Source organism: Urocampus carinirostris, chromosome 8 (genome assembly GCF_059441175.1).
Source record: "Urocampus carinirostris isolate Australia breed hairy pipefish chromosome 8, RoL_Ucar_1.0, whole genome shotgun sequence".
NCBI lineage: Eukaryota > Metazoa > Chordata > Actinopteri > Syngnathiformes > Syngnathidae > Urocampus > Urocampus carinirostris.
Window position 1 is genome coordinate 1,974,525 of NC_142356.1, and position 16,930 is coordinate 1,991,454.

The window sequence follows — 16,930 nt, forward strand, 5'->3', positions numbered from 1 at the left end:
TTCCCCCTCTCTCACGACTTCTCTATTTATCTCTTTTGTTTCTCACGCTCTCCCCCTATCTCTCTTTCTTTGTCCCGCCCTCTCTCCTTTTCCCTCCCTCTTTCTCTTTTTTTTATCTCTCTTTTTCTTTCTCTTGAATCTACTCGTCTGGCCCCCGACAGAATGTTTGTTCTATCGTGTGGCCCCCCGAGTTAAAACGAGTTTGACACCCCTGCTGTAGATGAAGGGGCCCTGGTGTGCGTGCTCTTGCGTGCCTTTGTAGTTTGTGGTTGGAAATGGCAAGGGGATAATGGATTTGTGACAGTTCTCTACCGCTTGCAGTGTTTCTTTTTTTCTCTGTCCCACTCGTCCTGCCTCTTCCGGTCTTCCTTCTCTACCTCTCGTCTCACATGCTCCGATCATTCTTTTGCCCTTTCGCTTGTTTCTCTTTTTCTGACCTCCTTTCTTGGTCTACTGCTCGTCTTGCCCTCCACAGGTTTTCCTCCTTTGGTCCTTTTCTTCCCGCTGTCGCCTTGGCGACCATAAGCCACGCCTACTTTTAAAGAGCGATCGCAACGGAAAATACAAAAATTCATTCAGAGCGAAGGCCAAGAGAGCTGCCTTTTTCATATTATCCATTTTTCCCTGTTTTTTGACTGTCAGGCTTTTATTTCCCCCTTTTTACCACTCCTCAATTGTTCTCCACTACGATCAAGGAGACGAAGCTCAAGTCGCCTCGAGCCGGGGCGGCAGTGGCTCAGGAGGTAGAGAGCTGGTCTTGGGATCAAGAGATTGCAGGTTCGATTCCCGCCGTGTTACATGTGGAAGTGTCCTTGGGTAAGACACTGAACCCCTAATACCCCCAATAAGCAGGTTAGCGCCTTACATGGCTGCACGGCCGCTATTGGGAAATGTGAAGCGCACTGTAAAGCGCTTTGGGAAGTTTTGACTTGAAAAGCGCTATAGAAATGCAGATCGTTTCATTTCAGAAGAAATAGGCGCCAAACGCAAAATGGATCTTGTTGACATTTTGTATTTTATTGACCATGCGACCGCTTGACGGCAAAAGCACCGGCTACCGACGTGCTCACGATTCACACTCCGAGCCGGCAGGCATTTTTATTTTTTCAACATGGCCGACTTCCTTAGCTAGCACGTCGACTCCTCATGCTAGCGGGTGAGTTAGCGCGCTATCTGGCTAAAGCGTAACGTTCAGACTTTTTCTCCTATCGGCTACGACAAACGGCGACAGTGCGTGAGGGGGGCGGGACTTCGGCAAGGCGGGGCCTTCATCTCGGCAGGGGGAGGGACCTTCACCCGGGCGGCGTGGATGGGCGGGGCTTCAGGCGAAGTGCGGCGTCCGGCTGCACGTCCTACGAAAAAACAAAGAAACGACAAAGTCACAAAATCTCGAATCGACGGTCGATATGACTTTGCCGCCGTTTGGAGTGCCGCTGCCGAGGGGCGGGGCCATGATGGGAAAGTAGGCGGAGCCACAGTTAGCACGGGAGAACCTCGTTCGAGCTTAGCGATGACTGATTCACACTGTTTTACTGAATCGCCGATTCACTGAAGCCATGACATGATTCACTGAATCATTGATTCTCTGAGTGATTTACTAACTGATTCTCCGACTGGGTCACAAACAGTTTCACTGATTCACTCACTGTTTCACTGATTGCTTCACTGATGGTTCACAAACTGCTTCACTAAATATTTGACTGAATCACTGACATGAATTACTGAATGATTCTCTGACCAATTGACCAACTAGTTTGCCGAATCACTGACTGATTCAAGATTTTCTTTCACTGATTCACTGACTGGTTCATGAGCTGCTACACTGAATCATTAGCTGAATCCATGACATAATTCATTGAATCATTGATTCTCTGAGTGATTTACTAACTGATTCTCCGACTGGGTCACAAACCTTTTCACTGATTCACTCACTGTTTCACTGATTGCTTCACTGATGGTTCACAAACTGTTTCACTAAATTGACTGAATCACTGACATGAATTACTGAATGATTCAATGATTATCTGACCAATTAATCGACTGAATCACTGCCTATTTCACGAACTCACTGATTCACGGACTGGTTCACGAACTGCTCCACTGAATCATTGACTAAATCACTGATATGAATTATTGAATGATTTTCTGACCAATCCATCAACTGTTTTATTGAATCACTGATTCACCATCATTTTCACTGATTTACAAACTGGTTCATTGAATCACTGACATGATTCACGAAGTGTTTCACCAAATCCCTAATTCACTTAATGACTAAATCACAGTTTCATTTCTGTTTCACTTACTGTTTCATTGATTTGCCGTATCACTGTTTCATTAACTGTTTCACTTACTGTTTCACTGATTCATCACTGCTTGATCACCGCTTGTCTTCTTTCCTTTTCCAGCGTTTCATTACCGCTTTCCCTGGGCTTTCTTTTTTCCCTCTTTACCGCTTGACTCGTTTCCTCTGGTCTTCTATGCTGCTCGTCTTTCTTCTTTCCCCCTCTACCATTTGTCTTGCTTTCTCCGGGCTTTCTTTTTTCCATTTCTACCGCTTGTTTTTCTTGCTTTCACTACACTTGTCTTTTGTCTTTTCTTCTCTACTGCTTTTCTCGTTGCATCTGGCCTTTCTTTTTTCCATCTCCACGACTTGTTTTGCTTCTTTCCTTCGTTACTGCTTGGCTTTCTTCTTCCTTTTCCACTGTTTATCTTGCCTCCTCCGACCCTTCGTTTTTCTTTCTCTACTGCTTGTTTCCCTTCTTTTTTTTTTTCTATAATGCTCGTTTTCTTTCATATTCTACCGTTTGTCTTGCTTTTCTGTTTTCTTTCCCTACCACTCGTTTTGCTTCCTTCCTTCTCTAGCGGACACACTGCAGTTTCAATTCTCCCCAAAAATCCATTTTAATGTTAATCTCGGCCCCGCCCCCTGGAGGCGGCGGAACGCGGCGCGGCCCGGCTCTGGATTTACCGCTTACGTGGCCTTGGCAACTTTGGTTCTCTTCATCCTCTTCCTCCTCATCAGGGTGACTTGGGGACGTTTGAGGCCGGCGAGCAGCAGCAAGAGGCGAGGCCTCGACTTGGTCAGCCAGCTTCTCAGCAGCGTTCCTTTGGGAAACCTCCGAAAACAAAAGCCCGCTCGCTTCAATTCCCGTTTTTTTTTCCCGTTCTCTTAAACACAACACGTCTCAAAAGAGCTGCGCGGACCGCCGTTACGACACACCCCCTGATCCGAAACCTATACGAGGGCGAGGTCAAGTCCAAAGCTCAGTATGAGGAGATGAAACCTTAGATGTGGTCAAGGCCAAAACGGATCCCGCGACCATACACAGACATCGTCAACGTGACGTGATTTTGGAGAGAACATCGTTGGGCGTCGTCCCAAAATATACGCAGAGAAAAGATATGACAAAAAGGGAACGCGCTTTATTGCATTAGAGACATGTTCAAAATTCTAGACGTTCAATATTGGCTTTTATAGTGTTCTGAAATAAAGTTAAGATATCTCGTGAAGGTCGTCCGCCCCAGCAACAACATCATTTTAAGACCTTCACCAGATGACTACATACTTATCATTAGTTATTATCCACGTTCTACAACAGTCACAATCAGGCTTGGGTTTATTGGAGTCAACTAACTCGTTCTTGTTTCTGCCGTTACTGACTGCCAAGAGCTGTGCGTTTGGTACGTTTCCGTGTGTGTTTACGTGGTTTGTTTTTTTTCTACATTTATTTGAAATGTTTACGTACGTTATGAACCAGCACCGGTGAGCTACTCTCAGAATAGGACCTCAGCGGTCCTTTAGGGGGCACCAACTCCGAGAGCCCAGTTCTAGATGATGGCATACATCAGGTCCAAGTGCTGTGCGACAACCGGGCGAGATCACTCGGAAGCTAGAGAAGATTCGAGTGTTTTAAGCCTAGATTTCAATACTTCCGCCGAGGTGGTAGTTCGAATCTCAGCACCGGGGCCAGAACGGAGAACGCTCTCCGACCTGCGGATTTCTTCTTGGCTCTTGGAATCTCTAGTAGACCAACGTTTTCTGAGCAGGAACATACTACAGAACATGGTAAATGGGCTGCACTGAGTCACTGAGGCCCTCAAAGCGTTTTACAGTACTTTACGTTTTGCCGACTCACACGCACCAATGGCGGTATTAGGGGTAGAGTGTTTCGCCCAAGGACACTTCCACGTTCAACTCTGAGGAGGCGGGAATGGAACCAGCAACCTCTTCTGTTTGCTTTATCTCCTGAGCTTCTGTTGCCCCTATCAATAGCTAAACCCCTGGCAACAAAAGTGAGTACAACCCAAATACACTACAAACTTAAACTTCAAAACAAAGCACTGCTTGTCATCTGTCCTCCAAAATACCTTAAGACTTGTTAATCTTACTCGGTCTCCGGTTTGAATAGGGAGCAGGTGTGCTCAATCTGTGGTAAGGTCTGTCATACTGGTCACTGAAACTCCCAAGATGCGTGTACTTGCGCAGAGGGGATTTAAGTTACTTAGTAACGGCTTCGAGGTAGCCTAATGTGGCGGAGTAAGAGTTCACTTTCTTCTTCACAAATCTACTCGCGTAAAAGCCTTGTTGATTGAAAATACTCCCAGCAGTCCAAAATGTCCTCAAACTTACTCAAAGTAAAGGTAACGGAGTAAAAGGAATTTTAATTTGAGTTAATCTGTTTGAGTACTAGCGTGGAAATAGAGTATCACCCAAAAAATTCATTCGTGTCTATATGGTGATTCGATTTCCCTGGGATTCCATTTTTGTGACCTCGTAACCACTATGGATTGTAAGTATTTCTGTAGTAGTATTGTTTTAGTATTTTTTTTAATATTATCAGAGCTGTATTTAGTCGTATTTCCCTTGCAATGTTTCCGTAGTAGTATTTTTGTATGACAGTATTATGGTTGGTTGTGGTCATTTCGGTTGAATTTCTGTAGAAGTATTTCCATCATAGTATTATTTTTGTATTTCAGTCGTATTTTTACAGTATTTTCATAGTGGTATTTTTAGTTGAATTTCTGTAGAAGTATTTCAGAAGTATTGTTTTAGTATTTCGACTGAGTGGTTAGCGCGTGTGTGGCACAGTTCTGAGGTCATGGGATGAAACCTTCCTGTGCGGAGTTTGCATGTTCTCCCCGTGTTTGCATGGGTTTCCTCCGGGTACTCCGGTTTCCTCCCACATCCCAAAAACATGCATGTCAGGTGAATTGGCCGGTCCGAATTGTCCCTAGGTGTGAATGAGCGAGTGGATTGTCTGTCTCTTTAATTGGCTGGCAAGCAGTCCAGGGTGTCCCCTGCCCACTGCATAAAGATGGCTGGGACAGGCTCCAGCATCCCCGTGGCCCTACTGAGGAGAAGCCATGCAGATAATGAATGGATGTTTTAGTATTTCAGTCGTACTTTTTTAGTATTTCCGTAGTAGATATTTTGAATTCCTGTCGTGATATTTTTTTAGTGTAGTTCTGTGGTAGTATTTTTGTATTATTTCAGTCAATTTTTTTTTTATTTTCTGATATAAAGCAAAATAATATAGGACGTTCCTGTTGCTTGTTTTTTAGAAAAGAAAGTGAAATTTTAATCGTCAATGATATGGAACGGCAAATACTATTAGGATGGAAATTACAGAGAAGGCTGACATGAATAAATAAATGTGTTAAGTGGTTCATTTGATGCAGTTTGACACCTGAACCTACTCACCACGCTGTGCAAACTCAAGTTTGTCCTTTTCGCCTTCACTGTTGCACCGGTTGTACATACATTAAAACAAAATTGAAGATAAAAGTTTTAACAGTGAAGGCTCTCAGCTCTTTCACACATTTACGCCCTCTAGTGGCCAGAAAGAGCATTGGGTTAGCATTCATATAAAAAAAATCATAACTTTTGATGGACACAACCTAGCAACTTGTTTCTTCTTTTGACATCCTCAGAAATTTACGTCGAGATGGATTATATCCAGCGTATGTTTAACGTGCCTGGTTTAATGACAGCGTCGCTAGCATCCTGACCACGGCTAATCGCATCATCGCTAACTAGAACAGTTTACGGCCGTAGCACCCTGAGAAGCTCCGATCTGAGGAAGCTAAGCAGGGTCTGGCCGGGTTAGTACTTAGATGGTAGACCGCCCAGTAATACCAAACGCTGAAAATCGGTCATTCGGCCCACGCTCTGCTGCCACAGCACCGACTGTACCCCCCCAGGTAAAATGCATTAAGAGGACCGAATCAATCGCATAAATATAATGGCATTTTCTTACCAGTTGAGCCCGCACATGGGTTAGTCGGCGGCACGGCGCTGGAATGGCGAGCTGGCCGGCCGGCCGCTCGCTAGAAGCTTCAGTTCGTCAACACGGGCCGCCAATCATAAAAGGAGAGTGTGGGGGGGGTCCGGAGGGGGCCCCGGGGCCCCGGCCCACTCAGCACTTCTCGCCGCAAAACACGGAACGCTCGGCAAATCGCTGAGCCGCCCGGTCGCCACGGCAACGTGAGGTGGGGGTCGCACCCGACACCCGTCGGTTTTGAGTCATGCCTTCCTTCTCTGCCCTCTCCCTGGCAGAATTTGCATGAACGAAAGGCCTCTGTTGTCATGAAGTAGAACCGAATTGAAGGGCTTCTTCTTTCAATGGAGCAATGAGGAAAACATCGAGGACATATAATAGATGAAGATCAGAGGCCAGGATGGTGATGGCTCTTGGGAAGAAGATGCTCCTTGTTGTTTTGCTTTGATGCACCTTTAGCTCCTCAGAGAAGGCAGCAGGTCAAAGTACCGGATACCTGTATGCAATGTTCCCTGTCATTTTCCTTACGGGTCTGAGCGTTTACCCAAAGTCGGTGAGCAACGCTTGAAACAACAGTGAGCAACAGCAATCCCAAGTGTGGCAAGATAATTCATTATCAAACATGTCCAAAACTTGACATTTTGCTGAGTTTCCGGCAATGCAAAATTGTTTTTCACTTTTGAGTGAATTGACTCATGTATGATTGCCTGCAAACGTCATTTGTTTTGACAATTCTTTCACAAGATTTGCATTTTTTTTTCCTGGTATCTTTTGTCGCATAATACTAACATTTTGGGGGGCTTATTGAGTCGGTTGCACGATACACAACTGTATTTAATCACATTTTTTTAGTGGAAGTACAACAAGATTGACTTGGTATAATTGGAAATTATTGGAATGCAACACAAACTTTTCTTTTTCCCTGTTTTTTTTCTATTTTTTTAATTCCTTTAAAAAAATCTCATTGTTTATTTTTTCCCAGCTGTTACTTTTTTCTTTTTGTTCTCTATTTGCTTTTTTTCCTTTGTTTCTTTCTTTTCTTTTTTCTGTTTTTTTTCTGAATTTTTCCTTCTTTTTTCTCTTCCTTTTGTTTCTTTTTTTCTCAGCTTTTCACTACTTTTTCATTTTGGTATTTTATTTTCTTTTTTGTTCTATTCCCCCTTCCTTTAAGTCATTTTGTGCATAATTTTACATCATATTTGGTCATATAGGGATGAAAGAAGCAAAAACAACCTGAAGAGCCGTTTAGGACCCGAAAGAGCCGGTTCCTTTTAGTGAGCTGAAGAAGCCGGTTCTTGAAAAACTCTACTGACTTTACTCAACTTCTTTCTACTTCGACCTTGACTTCCAAATACCGCATTTAGAAGACAACGTCAGGGGAACCCGTGTATTTTGACCTTCATGCACTGTAACTTTGACTTAATTGGCTTCTTAATTAGCGATTTCGAGCCCTGATTTTTGTGAGCCGGCTAGATTTTCTTGTGCGCTGAGAATGTGCGGGCAGTGCCTGTATGTAACCTGTCCTTGATGGTTCGGGTTCTCCTGAGGCACCAAGTGGAGTACTGTAGATGTGCATCGGGGAGGCGGTGAGGGCAGGCAATGATACGCTGTACTTGCTCCACTGTCCTCTGCCCACCTCAGAGCAGGTTCTGTACCAGGTGGACACGCAGGGTCTCGATGAACGAGTGGTAGAAGGACAGCAACTTCTCATTCAAGTTGCTCCTCCTGTGGACTCTCAGAAAGTGTAGATGCTGCTGGGCCTTTTTTAGGAGAGATTATCAGAGACCCCCAAATACCTCAACGCACACTTGTTGTTGATGTAAAGAGGGTGGAGCTTCTACCTGTTCCACATAAAGTCCATGATGATCTCCTTGTTTTTTTGTGTGTTCAAGGCCGGGTTGTTTTCAGAGCACTAGGTGGTCAGCCTCTGGACTTCTTTTTTGTAGGCTGCATTGTGGCTTTGTGAGATCAGCCTGACCAATGTGATGTCATCAGCAAACTTGACATGCTGCAGTTGTAGGTGTAAAGGCAGTACAGGAGAGGGCTTAGCACCCAACCTTGTGGTGACTGATTGCCCAGGGTGTAGACAGAGGAGAGGTGAGGGAGGAGTCTCACAGTCTGAGGCCTCTTGGTCAAAAAGTCCTTGATCCAGCTGGTTGTCCAGTTTGTGAACAGTATGTCAAGGATGATGGTATTAGAAGCAGAACCTTAATCCACAAAGAGCATCCTGGCATAGCTGTGCTCTCTTTTCACATGACTTCGCAACGTGTGCAGAGCGATGGCAATAGCACCCTCTGTAGGTCTGTAGGCTTCATTTGCGAACAGGTGTGGGTTGAGTCCAAGGAGAAGACAGTCGTCTACATGCTGAAGGACCAGTCCCTCGGAGCACCCTAGAAGGCCCGGTCTGGGGAAGCTAAGCAGAGTCTGGCCGGGTTCGTGATGGCTGGTGTGAGGACGACAGGGCGATAGTCACTGAGGTTGGATGCAGTTAACTTTTGGGGGATGGGGGTGACTGTGGCAGACTTCAGGTAGGTGGGGGTGGCTGACCAGTAAAAGCTTGAAGATCGAGAAAAAGAATCCAAACAACTGGTGAGCACACACTTGGAGAACCATCCCAGGTACACTGTCAAGGCCCGGGGGCCTTCCTGGGATTCGCTACTGGGAAACACACGTTTCACAACTGGGGGTGGAGGTGTGGTGGGGCCTGGTAGGGATGGGGGTCAGATGAGATCAGTGTCTCAAAACGGCCGAAGAAGCTGTTGAGCTCCTTTGCCGGTGGCGGACTCAGGTCTCCTGACGTCACATCCTATCATCCGAAGTTAGTAATGCTCTGCAGTCCCTGCCACACCTCTCGTGGTTCGTTTTGGACCTTGTCCGATTCCATGAATGAGTCACGTGCTGCCTGTTTCTGCTTTAATTGTGAAAAGATCAAAGTCTGCCAAGGGTCCCGCTATCAGTGGTCAAAGTTTAGAGGTCACATGGAGCCAGCCTTGCAAGGAAAGGGGAAACATCCGAGTCCCATCGCCGAATTTGCAGGTAACTGACCATTTTTCTGAACTTGAACCATTCGGAAAGTCGACTCGGACTCACTTCCTGTTTTTTGGTCTGCTGACTTGATTCCGTTTCCTGTCTTTTGATGGCTTGACAGTAATGCTTACGGTTAAATGGGAAAAAGTGGATGTGAACATTCGATCTGCTCAGTGTTTTGCTTGTAGACGTTCACTTTGTTTGTCACATGGGCGAATGCGTCCACTTCCTGTCTGACAAGAGCCGGGTTTTGTGCATGTAAGAACTGAAAAAGGATGTTTGCTTGCACATTTTTATGTCCGTCAGGTCCTTCTGAAAAATGGCTGCCAAGGCTCCGAAAGACAAGTAAGTGTTTTTATTGCTTACTGACTGAATCACTGAAGAATCACTAATTGTTTCACGAGATCACTGACTGATTTCATGGAGGCTTCGTTAACTGATTCATTGCCAAATCTATAGACTGTTTTATTTAATGATTCGTCGACTTATTTACTGACTTATCCATTGAATCACTGAGTGTTTCACTGACTGATTCACTGCCCGATTAACCGATTGTTTTACTAAATAACTGACTGATTTGCTGACGGATTCACTGAATACAATACTTACTGAACGGCTGACTATTCGACTAACTGATTCACGGACTGTTTTACTGAAGCACTGACTGATTTACTCACTGTTTCACTCACTGGTTCAGTGATTGATTCAATAACTGATTCAATGACTGTTTCAATCAAGTCACTTAATAATTTGCTGATTGATTCACTGGATAAAATACTTACTGAACGGCTGACTATTTGACTGACTGATTCACCGACTGTTTTACTGAAGCACCGACTGATTTACTCACTGTTTCACTCACTGATTCAGTGACTGATTCAATAACTGATTCAATAACGGTTTCAATCAAGTCACTTAATAATTTGCTGACTGATTCACTGGATAAAATACAAACTGAACGGCTGACTATTCGACTGATCACCGACTGTTTTACTGAAGCACTGACTGATTTACTCACTGTTTCACTCACTGATTCAGTGACTGATTCAGTGACTGATTCAGTGACTGATTCAATGACTGTTCCAATCAAGACACTTAATAATTTGCTGACTGATTCACTGGATAAAATACAAACTGAACGGCTGACTATTCGACTGATCACCGACTGTTTTACTGAAGCACTGACTGATTTACTCACTGTTTCACTCACTGATTCAGTGACTGATTCAATGACTGTTCCAATCAAGTCACTTAATAATTTGCTGACTGATTCACTGGATAAAATACTTACTGAATGGCTGACTATTCGACTGACTGATTCACAAACTGTTTTACTGAAGTACTGACTGATTTACTCACTGATTCAGTGATTGATTCAATAACTGATTCAATAATAATTTGCTGACTGATTCACTGGATAAAATACGAACTGAACGGCTGACTATTTGACTGATGGATTCGCCGACTGTTTCACTAAATCACTGACTGACTCTCGTCAGGTTCCTTGGGGTCTGGCTGGTGTTCTTCGTTCTCGGTCTGGGAACGTTGCTCCCGTGGAACTTCTTCATGACGGCGACCGCGGTACCAACGGCCGACCTTCCGTGCCGTCCGGCGGCCATTAAAGGCGATCCGTTTGCCCGCAGTATTTCAGCAGACGCCTTCAGGAGTCGTCCAATGGGACGGCGGAGGGGGCGGAGCCCGAGCGCAACGTCCTGCAGGCCAACTTCAACAACGTGATGACGTTGTGCGCCATGTTGCCGCTGCTGGTCTTCACCTGCGTCAACTCCTTCCTTCACGCCAGGTAAGACCACGCCCCCTCGGCCAATCGACGGGTGGCGTCTAACGGAGGGGGCGGGGCTGGCAGGATCCCGGAAGCGGTCCGGGTGGCGGGCAGCCTGGCGCTCATCCTGGCCGTGTTCCTGCTGACGGCGGCGCTGGTGAAAACGGAGGTGGCGCCGAAGGCGTTTTTCGGCGTGACGACGCTCAGCGTGGTCTTCATCAACTGTGAGTGCCGTCGCTGTCGCCACGGTGACAGCCCACCTTCACGACATTTTCTCGGCAGCCTTCGGCGCCGTCCTGCAGGGGAGTCTGTTCGGCATGGCGGGCGCCTTCCCCGCCGCTTACACCACGCCCATCATGAGCGGACAAGGAATGGCCGGGACCTTCGCCGCCTCTGCAATGATCTGCGCCCTCGCCAGTACACAGCATCATTCCTTGGCTCCGCCTCCTTTTTGTCCTTCTCTACCGCTTGTTTGGACTCCTCTGATCTTTCATCTTTCCTTCTCTGCCACTTGTCTAGCGAACCCGGCCTTTCTTCTTCTCTACTGCTTACACTGCCTTCTTTGCCTCGTCTTCCTTCTTCTTTCTCTTCCGCTTATCTTCTTTTTTACTTCTCTACTGCTTACACTGCCTTCTTTGCCTCGTCTTCCTTCTTCTTTCTCTTCCGCTTATCTTCTTTTTTACTTCTCTACCGCCTATCTTCCTTCTTCCTTACTTCCCACTGTTTGTCGTCTGCCCTTTTTTCTTTCCTTCTTTATCTTGTCTTGCCTTCCTCTGGCCTTTCTTCTTTCCTTCCCTATGGCTTGTCTTGCTTAAGTCCTTCTCTACTGCATGTCTTGCTCCCTCTGGCCATTTTTCTTTCCTCCTCTAGCTTGTCTCGTCTCCTATGGCCTTTTTTCTTTCCTTCTCCACCGTTTGTCTTGCATCTTCCAACTTTTCTCCTCCTTTTCAGTTTGACTTCCTTCCTTCCTTCATTGGCTTTTGCTTCTCCTTCTTCTTGAAGGCGAAATAAAGCCAGTCCTCTTTGGCCTCCGCATGCAATGCACCCAAAACCTTTAGCGTGACGTTGCCTTTTTCTTCTTGGACTCACGTTTGCCCTCCGCGCCGCCTTCCTAGTTGTCCCTTTAATGTCCTCCTTGGTATTGTCCGTCAGGCGGTTCCAGCGTGGAGGAGTCGGCGTTCGGTTATTTTATCAGCGCTTGCGTGGTCATACTGCTCTCCATTTTGGCGTATGTCGCGCTACCAAAACTGGTAGGTGCGCCTTCAGGTTTTTTGTTGTTTTCCTAGCCTGGCAGGTGAGGTAACATGCACTTGTGTCTGTAGGAATTTTTCCGGTTTCACTATAGAAGGAAGGCAGCGCTCGACGAAGACGCCAATTTGGCGCTAGCCAAGCCGGGTAAGCGGCGCCGAGGTTGTCTGTGTCTTTGTCTTCCTTCTTCTTGTTTCTGTGGAAAAAAAACAAGAGTGAAGATGCACGAAAGGCAGTAGAAAAGGAGAGAAATACATGCAGGTGGTTGTGAAGGCAAGACGGTCGGGGACGGACAAGGAAAAGGGAAAAGCCAGGAGCCTTCCGTCACTTCCTAATTTGCTCCATATTGACTTCTTGTGGTCTTCTCATCGTCTCCTGGATGTTTTAGTGGTTCTGGTTCTTCTTTCCACATGCTTTTGCCTTCCTAGCGGTCTTCCTTTTTTTTAGCCTTTTACTAACTTTTTGTGGTCTTCGTGGTTTCGGGTTCTTGTTTCGACATGCTTATGCCTTCCTGCCGGTCTCCCTATTTTTGGCTCTTTACTAACTCTTTGTGGTCTTCCTGGTTGTCTTCTGCCAGTCATCGTGGTTTCTGGTTGTTGTTTCCACATGCTTATGCCTTCTTGCCGATCTTCCTTTTGGAATCAGGTGAGACGCGCCGTCCCAAGGTCTCCATGGTGAACGTCTTCAAGAAGGTGGGTGCCCCCTCCCCCGACTTCCTTCGCCGCAACCTCGTTGAACATCCGTTGTTGTTGCGTCTAAGATCTGGCCTTTAGCAGCGTGCGTGTGGGCTACCTTCACCGTCACCATCGGTGCCTTCCCCGCCGTCACAGCTGACACCAAGTCCACCTTCGGGAGCACCGCCTGGGGTGAGTTGCTGTCCATGAATGACTTCCTAGTTGTGGCTTCTCTAGTCTGTGTGGCTTTCTATGCTAGCTTCCCACATTGTTTTTTTATTGGTTTGGGATTTCCTTCTCTACCTCCTTCCCTGCTGATCTTCAGCCTTTCTTGACGTCATTGGGTCATCGCAAACTCCCTTCAACACCCTTCTATCCTCCCTTGTCCTTTTCCTTCTTTACTGCTTGTCTTGCTACTAAGGCTTTCCTGATTTCCATCTCTACTGCTTGTTTAGCTTCCTTCAGTCTTTCTTCTCTCTTTCTCTACCGGTTGTCTTGTCTTCTTCGACCTTCTTTCTTTGTCTCCTGCTTGCTTTGCCTCCTCCGACCTTTCCTCTTTCCTCCTTTGCCTATTGTGTTATTTCTTTCCTTCCCTACTGCTTGACTTGTTTACTCCAGCCTTTCTTTGTCTACCACTTGTCTTGCTTCCTCTGGCCTTTTTTCTTCTCTACTGCTTTCTTCTTTCCTTTTCTACTGCCTGTCTTGCTTTCTTCCTTCTCTACTGTGTACCTTGCCTCGTACGGCCTTTATTATTTCCTTCTTTAGCGCTTCCTCCGGTCACTCGATGCGATTGGTGTCTTGCAGACTCTTTTTTTGTGCCGGTGTCGTGCTTCTTGCTCTTCAACGCCAGCGACTGGGCGGGGCGAAGCCTGACCGCGGCCTGCTCGTGGGTGAGTCGTGGCGTCACCCCCTTGTGGCCAAATCTAACACTGCGCTTTTTCTCGGCAGCCGGGCCATAACGTCCGTTTGTTGGGCGCGTTGGTGGCGTGCCGCTTGGCGCTGGTGCCCGCCTTGATGCTGTGTAACGTGCAGCCGCGCCGGCACCTTCCGGTGTTCTTTGCGCACGACGCCTTCTTCGCCGCCTTCATGGTGCTTTTCGCCTTCAGCAACGGCTACCTGGCGAGCCTGGCCATGTGCTTCGGACCTAAGTCGGGCCTTTGTTCGTCCTTTTCCAGGGTTCCTCCGAGGTCTTGAAAACTTGAGGTCTCTAATTTGGATCACAGCAAATTAAGGCATTGAAAAAGTCCCAAATTGTGTTGACAAGTTTGAAACTTAACTCTCAAATGTCTGCGACGATAGAGCTAATGACAGTATAATAGGTAAACTATTACAAGGTTGGGTAAATGAAATGAAATGATCTGCATTTCTATAGCGCTTTTCAAGTCAATGACTTCCCAAAGCGCTTTACAATGTGCTCCACATTTCCCAATAGCGGCCTTGCAGCCATGTAAGGCGCTAACCTGCTTATTGGGGGTATTAGGGGTTCAGTGTCTTACCCAAGGACACTTCGACATGTAATACGGACGAGCCGGGATTCGAACTGGGATCCCTTAAACCCAAGACGAGCGATCTACCTCCTGAGCTACTGCCGCCCCAAGGGTTACTTTAACTGGATTACTTTCAATGACTTTTGGATGACTCCAATACCAAATATGCTAATAAAAGACAAAAGAAAGTAAATCTGAATAAAATGACTCAATTTTGCGCCGGCTTGGGGAGTAACGGAACACACGGAACGGCAAAAATGATGTTGGCAAGCTGTTTGGATTGATTTTCATTATGTTTCTGTCGCATTTGATGTTCGTTTTGCCGGAGATCAAAGCCAGGAGAGAAAGCTTACCACGTGTTGTGAGTCATCATTTTATTCATATTTTATTCATATTTACTTTGCTCTTGCACTTGGATTGTGATATGAATACGGAAGTGGATCTTCCTTCGGAAGCGATGGCTATGCCAGGGACGGAAAAACAGGCCAGTAGCTAGGACGGGGAGAACAAAAGCGTGGTCGGGGTCGGAAATGAGTTGCAAGCCAGGACGGGAAAGTAGACGTACTCTGGATCAAAAATGGGTCATAAGCCAGGACGGGAGAGCAGACGCGGTCGGGATCAAAACAGGTCGTAGCCGGGAGCAAAAATGGGACAGACGGGAGTCAGGATCAAAAATAGGTCGTAAGCCAGGACAGGAAAGTAGACGTGGTCGGGATCAAAACAGGTCGTAGCCGGGAGCAAAAACGGGACAGGCGGGAGCCAGGATCAAAAAAGGCTTGCCTTGTATAAACAGAGGTTTGCAGACGGACTGACCACAGGGGGAGTAACAGGACTGGGTTTAAATAGGGACAGGTAGCCAATCAGAGCCCGCAGCGGTTGGCGCCAAAAGAGCAGGCACAGGTGATTCACATCGGTAATCATGACACAGGGCTACAAAGACCCTGCCGTCGGGCGCCGGGGTCCGTCACAATCCGGAGAGTTTGTATGCCAGAATAAGTGCGAGGTTGGTCTTGTCCAGGGTTGGGTAGGGTTACTTTAACTGGATTACTTTCAATTACTTTTGGATTACTAATACCAAATATGCTAATAAAAGACAAAAGAAACCAAATATGAATAAAATGACTCCATTTTGTGCAGGCTTGGGGAGAAACGGAATACATGGAACGGCAAAAATTAAGTTGGCAAGATGTTTGGATTGATTTTCATTTTGTTTCTTTCGCAATTGATGTTCGTTTTGCCGGAGATCAAAGAGATCAAAGCCAGGAGAGAAATCTTACTACGTGTTGTGAGTCATCATTTGATTCCTATTTAGTTTCTTTTGTCTTTTATGAGCATATTTGGTATTGGAGTCATCCAAAAGTCATTGAAAGTAATCCAGTTAAAGTAACCCTATCCAACCCTGTGTATTGCATTGGATGTCGTCCTGTAAATGTCTTGAAAAGTCTCACCATTTTCTAGAAAATACCTGGAGGAACCCTGTTTCAGTCCTTTATTTTCTTTCTTTCTTTGAGCAAGCCTTCACTTCCATTCTTGCAGGAAGGTTCTTCCCCACGAGGCAGAGACAGCAGGCGCCATCATGGCCTTCTTTCTGTCTTTGGGGCTGGCGTCGGGCGCCGCCATTTCCTTCGTTTTGCGAGCTTTGGTTTGAGGGGGGAGAACCCGCAGCGACGCCCCGCAGAAGCTCTCTCCTGTTCAGCCTGGAGTAAAGGCGTCACTCCACTTTTGGACCTTTAGTTAAGACCTATGTTTATTGCCGATCTTGACTATGTTTTGTGTATTGTTACCCAATCCAACATCGATTTTGGCCTAGTCATCATGTGCGGTCCCCATGTTGACGTTTTTGAGTTTTTCCTTGCCCTCATGTCGGTTTCAGATCAGGGGTTGTTGTCATTGTGGCCTTCGCAGTCCTGTGAGAGTTTTTGTGATTTAGGGCCAAATAAATAAACGTGACTTGACATGACTTTCAGGCTTTTTTTGTTGTTATTATATCGTATTTATTCGTGTGTAACACACCTGAGTATAACGGGCATCCCGAATTTCAAATTAAACATCAGTTTCAAATTTTGTTTCAATTTTTTCAGCCCAAAATATGCATTGTAAGTGATAAAATCCTTTATTGACAATGTAAACTATGAGGACAAAATGGGGCTGTTTTTTGGGTCACTTTAAGTCTCCGTAGTTGATATTCTTCCTTGTGTTTTATACATATATATATATTGTATATAATGTTTTATATATGAATTATCACACATAAATATAAATTGTGACACATGGACCGCATCACAAACCAAATGATTGATCAAGACAAAAATACCTTGCTTTTTAAAGGAACAGTGTTTAATATTTAGTGCCCCCTAGTGGTAGAAAAAAAACTTCAATAAAGAAAAGCAACAACATTGATTTAAATGCTAGGCAAAGATAAATTATCTGCAC

At 45.9% G+C, this 16,930-nt stretch overlaps 1 protein-coding gene and 1 long non-coding RNA gene across 6 annotated transcripts; one reads left to right on the forward strand and one right to left on the reverse strand.

Moving 5' to 3' along the window:
* Positions 1 to 992: 992 nt before the first annotated feature.
* On the reverse strand, positions 993 to 6,403 carry LOC148360447 (uncharacterized). Its single transcript, XR_015851187.1, has 3 exons — positions 6,261 to 6,403; positions 2,972 to 3,119; positions 993 to 1,352 (listed from the first exon to the last, which is right to left on the reverse strand). It is a non-coding gene; the product is annotated as an uncharacterized LOC148360447 (long non-coding RNA).
* Positions 6,404 to 9,179: 2,776 nt separating this feature from the next.
* Positions 9,180 to 16,457, forward strand: LOC148360448 (equilibrative nucleoside transporter 1-like). 5 transcript variants are annotated; one of them, XM_088341282.1, is made up of 13 exons: positions 9,217 to 9,317; positions 9,615 to 9,653; positions 10,808 to 10,889; positions 10,952 to 11,109; positions 11,173 to 11,312; positions 11,371 to 11,505; positions 12,241 to 12,338; positions 12,411 to 12,483; positions 12,982 to 13,028; positions 13,097 to 13,202; positions 13,815 to 13,900; positions 13,959 to 14,158; positions 16,038 to 16,457. In XM_088341282.1, exons 2-13 carry the CDS (start codon positions 9,628 to 9,630, stop codon positions 16,201 to 16,203), a joined length of 1,317 nt encoding a protein of 438 aa, XP_088197408.1. In that variant the 5' UTR covers positions 9,217 to 9,317; positions 9,615 to 9,627; the 3' UTR covers positions 16,204 to 16,457. The 5 variants fall into 5 exon arrangements, 4 of the variants coding, with proteins under 4 accessions (XP_088197409.1, XP_088197412.1, XP_088197411.1 ...); XR_015851063.1 differs by having other exon boundaries at positions 9,180 to 9,653; positions 13,815 to 13,896; positions 16,034 to 16,181; XM_088341283.1 differs by having other exon boundaries at positions 9,180 to 9,653; positions 16,034 to 16,457.
* The last annotated feature ends 473 nt before the right edge of the window (positions 16,458 to 16,930 follow it).